We start from the raw sequence: 15,373 nt of genomic DNA, 5'->3' as shown, positions 1-15,373 counted from the left end.
TTAACTAAGAACAGACAGAGGGAATAAACCAGAAGAAAACACAGCTATTATTTATTTCTCAAAAGAGTATGTGGAACCATTGGAACCAGAAGAAAAGAATGAACAAGGTGAATGATGAAACAAAACAATAATATTTCTGAAGATATCTTTAATGGAAGGAATGAGTGTACAATTTGAACATTTCTAAATAATCTAATTATAAGAATTTCTAAAGTTGATATAAAAAAAGAAATTGATAAGGAAATCCTAGGGGCTTGAGAGATAGTGCAGTGGCTGCTCTTCCAGTGGACACGGATTTAAATCTCTATACCCACATGGCAGCTCACAACTGTCTGTAGCTCCAGTTCAAGGTAATCTCAAACCCTTATAAAGACAAGCATATTGGCAAACCACGAATGTAAAGAAAATTAATACATCAAAAGAAAAAGAAAATTCTAATCATTTATCACATAACCTTATACAAAAAATGAAAGCAATCTTTTAATTAGTTACTTAAGGACACACAGATTTCATCTCTGCTGTAGGTCCTGCTCCTCATCTAGATTTTTACGTACTAATACAAACCTCAGTAGCATATATTAGCTTCCTCAAAGCTGATTACCTACAGTTAAAAATAAAACCATACTTAGTGAACACATCCAAATTAATGCATCAGTTCTTCATCTAGTCTTGCAACCCCTCTTCCAGCCAAAATTAAACAATTTGAGGCTGAGCTTACTTGCTCTTGACTCTAATTCCAACATTTCACAGCTAAGACAAGGGGATTGTCTCAGTAAAAAGAGTAATTAAAATAAAAACAATAATTTACATAAGGTAGAGTGACCTAAACTCAGGAAGATAGGCAGTGCACTACAGTGACCCAACAAGAACTGAATATTTACATAAACAGTGTCCATGGACTTAACTATGCTTAGATTCTTATGGCATTACAGCCTCCAGGTTAATTAGTCAATCATGGCTTCAACAGCAAAATTATTAATGAACCATGGCTCCAAGTTAAGTACTATTAAACATAAATAGAATTTATGTTTCTTCTATTATAAAATAAAAATGAAAAATACAAATATACCTTACTATAGTTCCCCTTTTTTTATGGAACTTAAGTGCTGTGTTGTTATAATGAAGAAATATAGGCTATAGAGAAGAACAAAAGAGAAGAAGTCTACACCTCTGAAGAGGTAAAGAAAGATTTACACAAAAGACTAGCTAAATAAGGTGGAAAGAGTGCGTGGTACTTCATGAAGATAGACAAAATGTGCCAAGTCTAAGTATATGAGGAGCTCGATACACATGTGGAATGAAGAGGAAACAAGGAGCCGGTCGCAACAAGTCAGTGCACGTTATTCTCTAAGTCATTGTTCACTTCTACATCCAGATTACCATCATCAGTTACATCTTCCCCAAGCACAGGATTCCAGTCTTTCCTCCTTAGCAGGCTCTCCATCAGAGACTGGATATTGAGTAAAAAGAGAAAACAAAAAGAGAAGGTAATGACTCATGATAATAGCTTTACAATTTAGAACTTAATTCATCTGAAATTCAATCCTGAGCCAATGAGATGGCTTGGCAGGTAAAAGCATCTGCCACTTAGACTGATAATCTGAGTTTAATCCGCAGAACCCACATGGTAGGAAAATTGCCTCCCACAATTTGTCTTCTGAACTCCATACCCACATCATGGAATGCACATACCTGACACATACATACACAAGTAACTTTTTAAATATTATACTTTTTTAAATCAATCCCCATAAATAAATCCTTTTGTGCCCTAAGTATCTGTCTGCAATTGAGATATGTAAATAGTTGGTTTTATTTTCTAACTCCACATTTAGGGACTAGTAATCCTGAAAAACTAACTTGCTGAACATGGTACATCTTTTACCCCACCACTCAGAAGGAATAGGCAGGCAGATCTATGTGAGGTGGGAGCCAGCCTGATATAATAAAGTGAGTTCTGGTAATAAAAAAACACCTCTTGAAACTCTATATGCAAAAAAATATTATGGATATTATGGAAGGGAGGGATGGAGGAAGGGGAGATAGTGAGGGAAGGAAGGAAAGAAGGATGAAGAGAATAAGGAAAAGAAAGAAGAGAAAACAAAATCAAATACAGTGTTTTATAATGGTTCATTCTTGTTAACTACAAAGCAACAAAATATTTTCTTTTGTGTGTATCATACACACATGAGTATGCAGGTAGACATACAGCTGCAAGAGCATGAGGTAAGAAGATGCAAGTGTCTTCTTCCATCATAGTCTAGCTTACTGCCTGTAGACAAGACCTCTCATGGAATCAGAACTCTACTATCTCAAAAGCATGGCAGCTCAACAGGCTCTAATCTCCACTGTCTCTGTACCCTGTGTGTGGCTCTCAGGCATGCGCAGCCATGCTCTTCTTATGTGGGTGCTTAGAATTCAAACTCAAGTCCTTATGCCTGGAGACCAAGTGCACTAACCCACTAAACTATCTCCCCACTCCCTAAAATACTTTCTGTTGACATTCTTTATATATATATATATATATATATATATATATATATATATTTACTAATTTACAGTTGGACTGGAGAGATAGCTGAGCAGTTCGGGACTCGTTACTCTGCTAAAGCATCTAAGCTCTTTTCCCAGCACCCATATCAGCTGGTTCACAACCACTTGCAACTCCAGCTCCAGGACAACCAGTGGTCTCTTCTGGCCTCTGTGGGAAGCATGCAGGCAAGTGGATGGCACTTGAAGAAACCATCCTGAATGAGGTAACCCAGTCACAAAAAGAGGAACACAGTATGTACTCACTCATATATGGATTTTAGAACTAGATCAAATGATCACCAGCCTATAATTCACATCACCAGACAAACTAGGATACAAGGTGTATTCTAAGACATTCATATGAAGTCCCTCACAGAACTGGGAAGGGACAGGTCCCCCAGAGCTCAGGGGAAGTGGGGGGTCAGCGAATGAGGAGAAAAGTAGGAGAAAAGGAGGGGGAGGAAAGGAAAATATGTAGGACCAGGAAGATTGTGCCCGGTTAGGAATAGAAGATGAGACAGAGAGAGAGAGAGAGAGAGAGAGAGAGAGAGAGAGAGAGAGAGAGAGAGAGAGAGAGAGAGAGAGAACATAAAAGATGGAGCCAATAATGGTTTGAAGATAAAATTGAATGCAAAGAAAGGTCTAGAGACCTACAAGACTGCTGTCAACTAACAATCTGAGATCCCATGGAAAGGCTACCATAAATGCTCTTCCCGGAGAGTGAGATCAACAACTAACTTATCCATGGAGTCCTAAACTTCTGCCTGATGGAAACAGGAGCAAACACCCATACATAAACACTGAGTCTAAGTAGAACCCGGAAGAAGATGGAGAGGACAAGACCAGGCTACAGAAACACATAGAGACAACATGCCTGAACAAGAAGTAGCTAATGGGCCACCAGATTTATAGCTGGGAAGCCAGCATGGGACTGATCACTGAATTTGCCTCTCAGCCAAGGGACTGAGCAGTCTAAGGGAACTCAGACAGTGGAGCCAGGATGTATCCCTGGTGCACAAAAGGACCTTGCTAACACATCTGCCACGGAGATAACTGCCTTTACCTAGAGACAGGAGAGAAGCCCTAGTCCCTACTTCACAGGACCTGTCAGATCTACATGACCCCAACTGGATGGCATTCCCCTACATATGGAATTGGGGTGGGGGGATGGGAGGGGAGGGTGGTTAGAGTGCATGTGAGAGGGCAAAGAGTATAAAAGGGAGGGAAGGAGGGAGGGAGGAATGAAAGGAGGGAGGGAGAGAGGGTGGAATGAAGGGAGGGAATGAGAGAGGGAGAGGGAACTGGGATGGACATATAAAATAATAAATTAAATTAAAAAAATGCTTTGACTCCAAAATTTAAGTTCAAGGACAAGTTACTGGGGAAAAGGATTTCTATTTTTGTTTCCACAAAAGTGAAAAGATGTGGATTTCTTCCAGACTAATGTGGTTTGATCAAGCCAGACTGCCTGAAACAGAGTACCAGGTGATCCTACATTCAAAACAGCTTGACAAAGCAGCCTTAAAAAAATTACAGCCAGAATTTCTGCATCTTCTTGGAATTACCTTGACAGAGCCCCTTACCTGCAGGAAGTAGTTTGGAAAAACGATGCCCAAATTCCCAAATATTGTCTAATGTTTGTTTTCATTTAAATGGACTTGGTTATATAAAACAACAAAAAGGTAAAAATCATTATTTTATTTCATTATTCATGAACTCCAGGCTAAGATACTGGAGAACAAAGACATGGAGTGTTAACACATGTATTACAAATCTATGTATGTTCTAGAAGCATTTGAAATGTAACAAAAAGACACAATAGCAAATAAAAGCTGTTAAAATTATTTGATTTTACAATTAAGTATATAATTGTGACCAACTAATGACTAAACCCAACAAGCCATTATCTTGATCTGATTTTCCTTAACTTTTAGGAGTTGCTCTGCCTGTACGTTAGATACTTCGATTGCTATTTTCTGTTTATTGAGTTGATTCATTTGTTCTTTCATGATTTTAGCTTCTTCTAAATCCTGATAGGAAAACAATAACAAGGATGTGAAAGACAGCACAATTTTTAGATGAATTTTTTTCAATATCATTAAAAGATACTAAATGTGTCATTAATGATATTAAAAAACAGGGCTGCTACTTAAATAGGGACTCAGATGTGGTTCCTTTTTATAAAGAACTTTCAAAGCAGAAGATTATAAAATTAGAAATATTCTTCAACAGATTTCCAAGGAAAATTTTCATCAAGTACATGATTTTGACACATACTTGTATGAAAAATCTATTCAATTATTTCTATCTTTGTACCCTATATACTCTGCTACATCTCATTACTTTGTTTGTTTTGTTTTCCCAATAGAGTTTCTCTGTATTGCTTTGGAGCCTGTCCTAGAACCAACTCTGTAGAAAAGGCTGGCCTGGAACTCACAGCAGAGATACACATGCCTCTGCCTCCCAAGTGCTGGAATTTAAGGTATGTGCCACCAATGTCAAGATATATATATATATATATATATATATGTCAAGATATATATATATATATATATATATATATATATATATATATATCTGCAGATAATCTGAGCCTGAACTTCACTGTGAGTTCCAGTTTAGCCTGGTATACATGGTAGGACATTGAAGTGAGGATGACTCAGCTTTTATTATAGTAAGGACAATCAACACAGGAGTTCTCACCACCATGTTTTCTAAAATCTGAGAATACAGAACAAAATGTGAAAGGAAAAGGCATCAACCCCAAAAGAAAATGGACAAACAGAAGGAACACATGTGAGACCAAACAATCCACAGACAATAGAAGAAACATAAGCCAGTTAGAAAAACATAAAATAAGATGCCCTGACACAATCCAGAGAGGCTCATGATTGAAAGCAGTAGTAGTAGATGGAGGAATGGAAACCAAAAGGGAAGAATTAGGGAACTGGAGAGACAGTAGAGTAGTTAAAAGCACATACTGCTCTTGCAGAGGACCCACACTCAGTTCCCTGCACCCGCACTGAGTAGCTCACAGGTGCCTGTAATTCTAATGATCTAATGTCTTCCTCTCGTCCCTATGAATGCCTGAACATATACACACATACCAACACACAGAAGCACACACATGCACCTGATATCTCTCCTATTACCTCCCTGAACCTGTCTTCTCTCAAACATGCAAATACACATCACATTTTCTGCCACTCATCTCATTTTTTCTTTTATGCATACATATAGCTGAATGTTTCATCCCTACTGGCAAGCTTTAATAGTGCTGTAAGGTGTTATGCATACAGCAGTACAAAACATATTCATCAATGTCACCTACCTGTGAAGCACACAAGCTGAAATAACAACCCAGCAGCAAGATGTGGCTTATGGTACCACAGTAGCATAAGTGTTATTAAAGTAAGCAACCACTTTCTAATTGGATTTAAGGCCAACCAGCTCAATGAGATGAAATGTTGTCCAGCACAGCAATGCACACCTTTCAACTCAGTGCCCAGGAATCAGAGTCAGGTGGAATTCTGTGAGATCAAAGTCATCCTATTCTGCATAGGGAGCTCCAGGATAGATAGAATTAGTTAAGAGAGATTATTCTTTCTAAAAAATGATGTGGACCATTCCTGACACTGTTAAGGCCTCTAGTCACTACACACAGTTACACACATGTATCCACGTGCACAAATGAACACACACACACATCCACAAACACACTCAACAAATCAGGTAGTCGTCAATATCATTATCATGGAAGGGCTTTAAAGTTAGTCTCTCCAGTATTTCTTGGATTGCTATATGGTCACGGAAGGCCTCACCCTCCATGGGAAGCAGAAAGGGGATAGGGAGGGTTTTGGTGGGGGTTATAGGCGTGAATGGGCACATGAGAGAACTGGGATTGACAACTATGTTTCAAATTTAAATAAAAAGGAAAAAAAAACAAAATTTAAATTATCACAATAAATAGTTCTAGTAACCCACAGTTTTAAGAGTTTCCAGAATGTAAGAATCCAACATATTAAAGAAACCCTATGTGACACATCATCACACAATCTCAGATAACTAAAGACAACAGAAAGATAATGTTTGAGGAGAAAAAAAAGGGCAGAAAGCAAAGAAGGTCCCATAATCAACACAACATTCAAGTTTCAAAACCAAACATGGAAAGGGAAGACAATGCAGCAATATCAAAATTTTATTTAAAAAAAAATGCAGCACAGCAGAAAGATCTCCTGGTGTGAGCCTGCATGAAATTATAGTGAGTTCCAGAATAGCCAAGACAATTACACAGAGAAACCCTGTCACACTAACAGCAACAAAACAGAAACAACACACCAAGAAGTGCAAATAAGTATCTATATATCAGAAACATGAAAGAGAACAACGAGTTAGAGCAATTTCTCAGTGATTAATACTATGCACTGTTCTCCAAGGGGTCCTGAGTTCAGTTCCCAGCACCTATATCGGGCTCATCACAGCCACTTATAAATCTAAGTACAGGAGATTCAACTTCCTTCCCTGGCCTTTGAGAGCACCTTAATCATGAACACAAATGCACACAAATAACACATGCACAAAATTAAAAAATAATAATTAATTTCAAAATAAAATCTTTTTTAAAAATGGAAAATAAGACCTTTACAGCTATGCAATCTCCTTTTAAAATACCTACTGTACCTTATTATCTGAAAGATAAACAAGTTAATGAATTGACAAATGTTCTCTTTTGAAACAGGAAACAGAACATTTTAGATAAGGAAACAAGAATCCTTGGCTGTTGAGTGAACTGTGGTATCAGGACAAAAATGCCCAGTAGATCTATAGAACACATTTTTCTTTTTCTTTCTTTGCTCTTTCTCTTTCTTTCCTTCCTTCCTTTCTTCCTTCCTCCCTTCTTTCCTTCTTGGAGACATTGTTTCTCTGGCTATCCAGGATCTCATTCTGTAGACTTGGCTGGGCTCAAAGTCACAGAAATCCACCTGCTTTTGTTCATAGTGCTGGGATAAATAGGTATGTGCCACCACTGCCACTCACTACACATTCTTATTGGACTAGGAGAATCTAAGAGTCCAAGAAAAATGGCCCCCAGAAGAAAATGAAGGAGGAGTCCAAGAATATCTATGGTTATTTCACGAGACATGGATTTGGTTCCCCTTACAGACTATGTTGGGGATCTGATGCATGTGACCTCCAAAGGTACCTGCACTTGTGTGCACATATCTACATTCAAGATATACACATGCATATAATTAAAATAAAAAATAGAAGAGGAAAAATCTGGCAGTAGGCACACACATACCTATGAACCTAGCAATTAGGAGACTGAGTAGCTCAGTAAGTTCCAGGTCACCCTGAATTACAAGACAAGACACTCTCAAAAATTAAATAACAATAATAACAATAATAGAATTGTAAATGAACAAATCAGCCAAGGCAGTTGAGTGATTGACATTTCCATTGAGATAGATTACAAATATCCATTACAGGAAGCCAAGTAGTAAAATAAAACGTCGGGCAACTCAGGATATATAGTCAAGTCAGACAGACTACTATTTAGAGATCCATAATACTGTAAGAAGAAAATGTCTCACTAGTAAGTTGGGAAGATAGTAAAAGCGTTTGCACAAGAGGAAAAGAACAGTATGTCTGTAACAAAGTAAAGGTAAGGACCAACACCATGTCACACCTGTGCACAGTCAAACACACACACCACACACCCACACACACCCCCATCTCAATATGCACACTATAGAAAGGAAGGAAAAGAGAGAAAGCAAGGGAGGGAAAGGAAGGAAGGAAAGAGACAGAGGGGAAGGGGCCTGGGACCTGGGAAGATAAAACAGATTTATGACAACAGCAGCGAGAGCATGTGTGTGTTAGTGTCTAGGAGAGAGGAGGGGTGAGGATAAAAGGTAAGTTGTCACTTTATATTACCCAAGAACTCCTCCCTCCCCCTAGGACCCCAATTGGTAATCTGTTAACTCTTACTGCAGTCTTTATTGTGAGGAATCCTGTTAGCCAATGTCTCCTGTGAGAGTAAAAATTCTGACTGCCTTCTATCATGGGAGAAGACAGATGGAAGAACACAGTTTTAAATCCTCTATGGGAGCCTGCAGGGGAGACTTCCTGCTCTCATAAGTTTACTCATTCACTACACAACTCCACACATGGTTCATTCGTGAGGTACCCAGAACATCAAAGGCTATATTCATATCTAAAAGAATATCTGTAGTCTACAAACCTGATGCACGCTTTCCTGAAGTTGAGAATTTTCATTCAAGGTATCTTTTATTACTCCTTTAAGTCGTTCTTTATTTATTTCAAATATTCTTAGTGTGGTTTTGGCCTAAGTAATAGAAATACACCGTTTAAAACAATTTAAAAGAAAGCCCCCTGATTATGTCTTTTCTGGAGAACATAAAATGTAAGCAAAGGCCAAAACATTCCACTATTTACAGCAGAGACAGTATCAACACTACTTTGATACACTCATTTGCCACATGACTTTGAACAAATTATTGAACCTTCCATGTACAATGCAGACAATTTTGTTAACTACTGAAATACAAAAGAACAATTATTAGTTACAGAATTACTGGTTTATTTAGCAGCTTACTTAAAACACTGCTTGTACTGCCTATTTGCCAAACATGGCTTCACTTGCTACCAGGAAGGGAATAACATGGAGAAATAGCTGAAAGAATGGGTTGTCACCCTTAGCAACCTGCTATTGTCATGTACACTTCAGAAAAATTTGCTTGCTTGCCTGCCCACTTTGTGATTTTAAAAAAGAAACTCTAACCAGAATTGATGGCTTTCTGTAGGTCTCATGAGGACAGTCCACTGGTGACCTCTCTCTTCCATGCTCACTAGTGCAGGAGTAGATATTAGAGAAAGACCTCACACTCCTTACTCTTTGTCTCCTGACCTAAACTTTATATGGCAGGAAGCAATTCTTTTTATTATCGATACAAGTTACACAACTTCAAGAGTGCACAGATACATTCCTAGGTTAAATATATTCAGAGGAAAATGATTTTTAAACAAAGTAACACATTAAAACAAATGCATATTTAAGCTTGGCTACATTTCAAATACTAACATTTTATTACCTAATGTGATGGCTATGTTTGGTTATCAACGATAACTGGAATTAACTAAAACCCAAGGAAGCTGTGAGTACTGTTTCTAAATTAAATCATTTCAAGTGGCAAGACCCGCATTTAATCTGGATCTTTTGAAGTGGGAAGATCCACCTATATTCGGGGCTATACATTCTGGTAGCAGCCTATCTAAAGGACATTGGAAGGAGGAAGCTTGCTGGTCCTCACCCTCACTGGCATTACAGCCTACTTCTTTGGTATTCCAGTGTATACTGAGTAACAGGTGAGACATCCAGCCTCATGGACTGAGAAAGTGCTGGATTCTTGGACTCTCTGTTGGTAGACTGACATTGCTGGACTGAGTGGAACACAGCCTGGAAATCGCTTTAATAAATACCCGAGATATATATATATATATATATATGACATCTCATAAGTTCTGTTGCTCTAAAAAACTCTGTCAAATATACTCAATAATAATATGAAAGATAAATGGTCTTCAGAAGTGACAGACCAATTTATTTCAACTTAACTTACTTCAGCTAGCTGTGATTTGACAGACTGTGATTCATCTGCTAGAGACTGCATCATTTTTGAAAGGTCACTCATCTGAAAAGACAGTATCAGTCAGTAAGAATTTAATAAGTCCATTTTGCTCCAAGACAACATGCATTAGTTAGGTACAGTGTTAATTTACTGTTAATAAAAGTTAGAGGCCAGATGAGGAGGCCTTATCAGCTTGCATTCCAATTGCTCACAAGAATTTTACAAATTATGTAATCACATGATGTCCTTACAAATGCAATACATCATAGAACTTTTCAGGTTTAAGGTGAACCCACTAATTCATATGATAAATAATCTCACACACATCAAGATTTTGCTTAATCCAGAATTTAAAGTAAAATAAAAGATATATATATACACACATATATATACATATATTATATATATGTTATATATTTTTCACTATGAATATTCATGTTATATTGTTTATGGTTACTTGCAACGTAAATATTGAAATTTTCCATTTAAATAACAAGCTAGCCAAGTGTGGGGGTGCACACTTGTAATCCAAGCTCTTAAGAGGCACAGGCAGGAAGGTCATGAGTTTGAGGCCAGCCTCACTTATACATACAGGACTATATTCTAAGAGATTGTCAATAAATATAAACAATAAGAAAACAGGAATATGCACAAGCCACTCATCATAACATCTAAAAAGTAAAAGTTTGATGGGAGGTGTTGGCACATGCCTTTAATCCCAGAAAACAGGAGGCAGAGGGAGGTGGATCTTTGTGAGTTCCAGGCCAGCCTGGTCTGCATAGTGTGTTTCACAACAGCCAGAGCTTGTTTTGAAAAAACAAAACATAACAACAAATAAACAAAAGAGGTGAAAAGATCAGATCAGATGTGAAAATTTTTGTTCTCATATTATTCTACATCATTTTTTTTTCTTTTGATTTTTCAAGACAGGGTTTTTCTGTGCCACTTTGGAACCTTCCTGGAACTCGTTCATTAGAGCAGGCTGGCCTCAGGCTCCCAGAGATCTGCCTGCCTCTGCCTCCAGAGTGCTAAGATTAAAGGAATTTGTCAAGAATGCCCAGCCTGCATTCCATTTTTTACATACATTAGTTTCTTTACATTTTTGAAGATAGTATATCCTCTCCCTGTTCAGGGCAGGATAGCTTGGAACTGTTGTTTCCTCCTCCCCAAGTGCTGGTATTATAAGTTTGTGCCACTATGGTTGGCTCACATATAATATTTTAATCCATATTTAACTTATATAAGATTCATAATTCTCTTTGAATATATAAGACTCACCAATTCCTCTTCTTCATAACGTTTAGGTCTCTCTTCTTCTAGTTTCTTCTCTATAAGTAATATTTCTTCTTCAAGTTTAGATTTATCTCTTTCTAGATTTTTATAAGTTGCCTAAAATAGAAAGCTAACTTTAAACAAGCCAAACATAAGAATTTTTATTTAGGGTAAAAATCAGATGAGTATAGGGTAAAAATCAGATGAATATACTCAAATTAATAAACACTATACACATTTTTTCATTTCTCAAATATTAAAATAACAGCAGATTTAGCAGTTGCCAGCAACTTCTATAAAAAAAAGTGTAAGTATTTTAGGTGACCACCAGTTTACCATGGCAAACAATGAATACCCCCTGAAGGAATTAAAACAGTTGTATTCCAAAAAAAAACTTCTATGTAAAAATAAAGAAAAATTAATGAGTTTATTTGGAGTCTAAACTCCCTGCAGATTCTACAAGGTCATTCTACATCATAAGACACAGACTTGCTACTCAGGACAGAGGATGACAGAACTGCCATTCTGGACTGAACACATAATCAAAGGGACAAAGTTTTTTTTCTGTTTTATCAATGGGAGGAGCAGGCTATTTCTATTTACTATACAGGCTCACAACTCAGTTTTAATAACCATTCTACTTGCAAAGAGTATTGAGGCACTTCATGACATCATACTCTGTCTGTTAAGACGAGTCATTGTGTCCTCTGAATCAGGAGAGTTAACTTTCCATCTCTCCTAAACTCTCCATTCTGTGAAATCATGGTTATGGACAGAAAACTGGATGTGATAGAGTGTGTAGACAAGGTTTGATGCACAGAAAGGGATTAAATATTTATCACCATGCCATTATTTACAATGTAAAGCTCTGGTCTAATTTTAGTAAATGTCTACTATACCATGGTAAGAAAAAATAATACGGTTACAACTTACTTGTCTGCTACTATGCTTAAATTTGTGAGAGTTCTATGTCTCTTTCCTGGAGCAAACTATGTCAAAAGTAGGAATTGTCTTTCCAATCCATTCACCGGAGTATAGAATGCAGAATTTCTTTCTTTCTATAAATCTATACCTTCTGATAAACTGATTTTGTATCCCTCAAAACAAGTTAATGACAAGAGTTGAAACTGTTATGTTTTAGAATATTTATGCTACGTACAAATATTCTGTTTCCACTAACTTTTTCTGTACATTGTAATATCCAGATACACAATTTCATATTTCTCTGACATAATTATTTTTGAGGAGACAAGATATTTCTAATAAGAAACTTTTCCCTAGCTTTTATATCATACTTTTTTTAACCTTCAAACTCTGTACTTCTGTTGATGCCTTGTCAAAGTTGGCCTCCTTTAACGATGACTCTAAGCTTTCATACTGAATGAAACAAGGGAACATGTGAGGAAAAAAATATAAATTTTATCTCAACTTGTATCAAAAAAGACACCAAAGAAGGAAACAGAATTTATATCCACCATGTAAAGTACCCTTGGATTTTCTGAACTTAGTTTTGCAATCTAAACACTGTGCTGAGGAAAGCCAGGTCTACAAACAAGCCACAACCATCAGCCTAGGCAACATATGGCAGAACGTTTCCGTTGTGACTAGCAAAGTTGCCCCACATCTGCTGGGGCTGAAAACCCTAACAGCAAGTGTGACTAAAGTGTATGCAAACAAGTGAGTCATGTACTATCCCCGGAATGGATTAATGGCTTCTCCAGTCTGTCAGTAGAACAATATGTGGTAACTGGCTAACAGACATTTATATCATGTGATAAATAAGGCAAGTTATGGAAGATAAAATCTGTGAGTTTCAGACCACCCTGGTCTACAGAGTGAGTTTCAGGACAGCCAGTGATACACAGAGAAACCCTGTCTCTTATATATCAGCACCTCAGAATTTGTGTTATTTAGAGACAAAGCCTTTGAATACAGCCAGGTTAAAATGAGGGATTTAAGATGACCGCAACATAATATGACTGATATCCTATGAGGAAAGCACTAGGACAGAGAAAGACACAACAAGCAGACAGTACTATCTAAAGTCAAGGGACAGGTCACAGAGGAAGCAAAGCCTGGCTATATCTCCATGGACTCGTTTCAAGAACTGTAAGGAAATTCACTTCTGCTGCTAAAGGTATTTTGTCACAGTAGCCCTAGCATGTCCAAATGAAAACAGTAAAGTCTCTACATGATAACAAGTAAAAGTACCTTTACATCCTTGATAAGCAAAAAAATCTCATGAAACATTACACTACATTAAATTGTAATTCAAATCCTCTACCTTCTAAGACACCAAACAAAAAAGAAATGCAAGCCACAGAGTAGAAGAGATTTACAATCCATATATCTGAAAAAACTCTTATATATGACATAAAATAGTAAAAGCAAAGGCCCTAATCTATATGGCATAAACTGAGAAAGATTATGAGTGCATTTAAAAGGATGGAAATGGGCAAGTGAGATGGCTCAGAAAGTAGTTAAGGAGCTTGCTGCCAAGACTGATAACCTGAGTTCAATCCCAGGGACCCACGTAGTAAAAAGAGGAAAGTGACTCCTCCATGTCCTATGATCCTATGATCACTACACAAATGCCTTCTTGGTACACGCCTACACACATAGACACAAATAGACACACACAATAAAAATAAAGTCATCTTTTAAGGTGGATAAGACGTAAAAGGCAATTTTACAATATCTAAATGAGCAATAAGCAAATCAAAGTGCTCTGACTAAATAGTCAGGGAAGGTAAACACTACACATCACCAGGGTGGCTGCAAAGCGAATGGCTAAGTGATGAAGTTGAGCAGAAACAGAGCTCTGGTCTGAAACAAAGCTCTGATGGCAGGCAATAACCCATGGAGAACAATTAAACAGCACAATGTGATGGGTGGTATTTTCAAACACATCTTACCTCCTCTTGAGCAAGGCACACTTTGTCAATTAGATCACATTTCTTTTTTATTTCCATTGCAAGTTCCACAGCCAGTCTATTCTCTCTTACTGAGAAATCAAAGGAAAGATTATTAGTACTAAAGTGTGAAAACACTTTAAATTAGATACAATCACAAGATCTAAAATCAAAAAAGACTACTTACTCAAATAAAGTCGGCTCTGAATCTGAAACAAAAATTTAACAAAACTACATTAAATCAAATATATCTTCAAGCAAATCTATCTGAATTCTACTTCCAGCTTTAAGAAGCCAAATTTCTTATGGCCTTATGGTAAATAAATTACCCGAAAGCCTTTTATTTCAAATGAAAACAATGCTATATAGTAAGGTCTCCCATTGTGTGGTATCATGTGTGTCTCTGAAACAGTCTCATTCTAAAGAAAACTGTATAATTCCACTTAACCCCATGTTTCCCATGCATATATTGGCTCTAAAACAAAGTATTTTAAGGAGCCACCATTATTAAATCTCCTACGGTTATTAATCAAAATAAAAATATATGTAATATCATTGGACCCTAGACCTTGACTGACTAAAAAACTCATTAGTCTTTTTCTTCTTCATACTTCAGCTTTCGATGAGGAAGGGATAAATACACCCTTGAGAACAGTGGGGATAGGGTAAAGTGATCAAAGGACGCAAACAAGACACTCATGCCACCTAGAAAACAGAGACAGAAAACTGGAAGAAAAAAAATAGTGGGATATATGTAAGCAGAAGGTAAGGAAGAAAAAACCATGAAGATATTAGAAATGAAGTCAGTCAGAAGCACAAAGGCCAACATCTAAAAAGAAGTCTCAGAAAGAAAAGGCTATGTTATGACTCCCTCCTTAAAAGCAGTTAGCATAGGAAATAGCAATATATGATCCAGGAGAGCCATGAAAGCAGCGATTTTTACTCTTAGTTGGGAAGTAGATATACCTGCAAACTTTTTAATATTGTTAAAAACAAGCACAGACA

The 15,373-nt window shown here is 37.1% G+C and overlaps 1 protein-coding gene across 1 annotated transcript in view; it reads right to left on the bottom strand.

The window, feature by feature from the left end:
• Positions 1–15,373, bottom strand: part of LOC127217978 (melanoma inhibitory activity protein 2-like) — a gene marked incomplete at its 3' end in the record, with an annotated part of 94,854 nt that overhangs the window by 50,877 nt on the left and 28,604 nt on the right. Inside the window, 10 exon segments of the mRNA XM_051178984.1 lie at positions 565–593; positions 1,167–1,170; positions 1,340–1,450; positions 4,425–4,562; positions 8,777–8,881; positions 10,176–10,247; positions 11,463–11,590; positions 12,752–12,833; positions 14,372–14,456; positions 14,552–14,577. Of these exon segments, the coding sequence (XP_051034941.1) occupies positions 565–593; positions 1,167–1,170; positions 1,340–1,450; positions 4,425–4,562; positions 8,777–8,881; positions 10,176–10,247; positions 11,463–11,590; positions 12,752–12,833; positions 14,372–14,456; positions 14,552–14,577 (780 nt within the window).

Source organism: Phodopus roborovskii, unplaced genomic scaffold (assembly GCF_943737965.1).
Source record: "Phodopus roborovskii unplaced genomic scaffold, PHOROB, whole genome shotgun sequence".
Taxonomy (NCBI): Eukaryota; Metazoa; Chordata; class Mammalia; order Rodentia; family Cricetidae; genus Phodopus; species Phodopus roborovskii.
This window is presented reverse-complemented; position numbering and strand designations above follow the sequence as displayed.